This window comes from Microtus ochrogaster, linkage group LG4, assembly GCF_000317375.1.
Source record: "Microtus ochrogaster isolate Prairie Vole_2 linkage group LG4, MicOch1.0, whole genome shotgun sequence".
Lineage (NCBI taxonomy): Eukaryota > Metazoa > Chordata > Mammalia > Rodentia > Cricetidae > Microtus > Microtus ochrogaster.
The window spans coordinates 58,382,275-58,385,026 of NC_022030.1; the positions used below are offsets into that span (position 1 = coordinate 58,382,275).

Sequence of the window (2,752 nt, forward strand, 5' to 3'; positions counted from 1 at the left end):
CTGTTCTTGTTAACTGAAGTCTATCAACCCAGAACATGTTTGTTTGTTTGTTTGTTTTTATGCTTAAAGCTCATCTCAGAAAGGCCTGGGGCCACACTGGCAGCACCCAGGGTAATTGCTGGCTGGCTAACACTTTCTCCTGGCTGTGTCCAAGCAGTCTTCTCTGGCGAATACCACAGCACCGAGCCACTGTCTCCTCTAGTTCAGAAAAGCTAAAGGTAATCAAGCCCCCAAGGAGGTCCATCTAGGAACAGTGGAAGGCAATGCGGGTACCTACAGCCTTGGACTCTTCTGCCGCATGGCACAAGGAACACGGGCTTTTAAACAAAATACTTTATTTCAATGAATCCCATGATTTCTGAATGTTTCCTTTCATTTTTTTCTTTTCTTTGACCCTTTTAAAATGGAGAGGTAAAGCTGTCCCAATTATCAAAAAACTCAAATCTCCTTTTGCTTGGTGGACTGTCTGTCAAGCTGCCTTCATCCAGTAGATCTCCCAGATCCTGGGAACTACTTCCAGAAGTACTTCCTGGGTCAAAGGACTCTGCTGCCTCCAGGAGTTCCATGTCATTTCCGTCTTCTTCAAAAGACTGCTGGAAGAGGTCATAGATCGTCTTCTGCTTCGGGTCCTTTATTAGGAAAAAGAAAGAAATGTAAAGGAAGAAGCTAGTCCCAACGCGTTATAACCCTCACGGCCATGCTGAGGTGAGAGGTGGCACATTTTATTTAACCAGGGTACCTCGGCAGGAAACCAGTAGCCTGAAGAGATGTCCACCTTCCCCATGTTGTCTCTGCTGCTCATGGGCGACAAAGAGGCTGCTCTCACAGGAAGATTTGTGCTGGGATGTTTTCCTATCCTTGTTTTCCATACCCACACTTCAATATCACAGGAGCTGCAGTAATTCTATTTCCTCCTCAACACAAGTCCTTCTAAATGGAAGTTAGTTCAACTGAAATTTGTCTTCCGTGACACACTATACCTCATCTTCCAGGAGACCTGGATGTTAAAGCTACAGATGCTCAAAATGCACACCACTGTGCCTGTCCCTTGTTGGCAACGTTGAAGCCAGGCCCAGCAGTGACAACCATGACGTATGACAGGCTGACAGTCACCCCTTTCTCAGCGCTCCTGAGTCTAAACTCCTAATGCTGACATCTCATGGTCTAGGAGTACACTGCTGACATCACTGTGGAAACCCACAGGGCCGTGAAACTGTTCAATATCAAATGCTAAGCCAGGGAGGTGGCTCAGGTGTGAAAATGCTTGTTGCTAGACCTGTGATGTGGCAACTGCACATGTCAGAAGGCGAGAACCAACTCCTATGGTTGTTCTCTGACCTACACTTGTGTGCCATGGCCCATGCACATGAACGGGGACAGACAGGCAGACACACATACACACAGTGATGAATATACTTTCATCTAATTCCTATATCCCCAATAGAGCTTCTCTCCCTGTTTATAAATCTACCAGCATTTTCATACTCCCTCTTCTTCAAATTCCCAGTATGCCTCAAGTCTTTGGCTCAACAGATTTATTCCTGCCTGCTGTGGAATAATCCTGTACACTCTGAAAATGTGCTGCTCTCACTGCTAGTAAAAAGCTGATTGGCCAGTAGTAAGGCAGGAAGTATAGGTGGGACAACCAAACTAAGGACTGGGAAGAAGAAGGGCAGAGTCTGGAGTTGCCAGCAGATACAAAGAGAAGCAAGACAGGCATGCCGACTGAGAAAAGGTACTGAGTCTTGTGGCGAAGCATAGGTAAGAAATATGGGTTAACTGAAAATGTAAGAGTTAGCTAATAACAAGCCTGAGCTATTGGCTGGGCATTTATAATTAATAACACCTGCCATCACTTTTTCTTATCAAGTCACTTAAAAAATATTTATGTGAATGTGTGTTCATATGCCATGTATATGGGTGCCTAAGGAGGCCAAAGGAAGACATTGGATCTCCTGAAGCTGGAGTCATAGGCAGTTCTGAGTATCCAGTGTGCTGAGAACCGAACTTTGGTCTTTTGGAAGAGCAATAAGCAGTCTTAACCATTGAGCCATCTATCCAGCCCCCAAGTTACTCATAACTTGCAGCCACAGATCCTAGTATATGAAAGACTGCAATAGCTCAACTGCATTTCTGCCTCAGGCTTCTTGCCATCTGCATCAACCCGTGCAATCCTTTAACAAGATTCCTTTGTTGTGTCATGGGCTCTCCTGTGTCCACCTCAAGCCTAAGTTGCTTCCCTTCCCAGGCTTTCTGGCTCTCCGCAATTAGGTCTCAACCTAACTAGTCACTATTTCCTAACAGAATTCCTCAACATTGATGACCTTCCTTGAACACTGATCAGGGGGAGCAGGACGAGTAAAAACTCCAGACTATTCCATTAACCTGTGCCCCAGGGTCCCAGCCTTTCAGAAGAGGAAGTGATATGAAAGACCATTGAGGTTGAATTTAATATGCTCTACCTATCCTCCCTAAGGAGGTACTCACCCGCCCTTGGAAAACAAGTGCAAAGTCAAGGAAACCCAAGGCAGGCCAGTGCAGCAGAAACACCTGCTCGCGCCCATTTGATTATGAGGGTGATGGCAGTCACAAACCAGGAACACACATAGCTAACTGGAAGTAAGCTCCAAGATCAGCTTATTCCTTTGTTTCCCCTCTTGGAAGGAAGGCTGTCAAACCGAACACAAACTCCTTTTGTTTTTGTTTCCATGAAGGAAGTAGCGGTTTTCTTTTTCCAGTTGCTGATGGAATT

General features: G+C 45.6%; 1 protein-coding gene across 1 annotated transcript in view; it reads right to left on the reverse strand.

Moving 5' to 3' along the window:
- Window positions 1-318: 318 nt before the first annotated feature.
- Smarcal1 (SWI/SNF related, matrix associated, actin dependent regulator of chromatin, subfamily a like 1) overlaps window positions 319-2,752 on the reverse strand; it is a 45,364-nt gene continuing 42,930 nt past the window's right edge. Inside the window, exons 17-18 of the mRNA XM_013351690.2 lie at window positions 740-794; window positions 319-629 (exon numbers count right to left, since the gene is read on the reverse strand). Of these exons, the coding sequence (XP_013207144.1) occupies window positions 399-629; window positions 740-794 (286 nt within the window). The 3' untranslated portion in view covers window positions 319-398. The remainder of the gene's footprint in view (window positions 630-739; window positions 795-2,752) is intronic.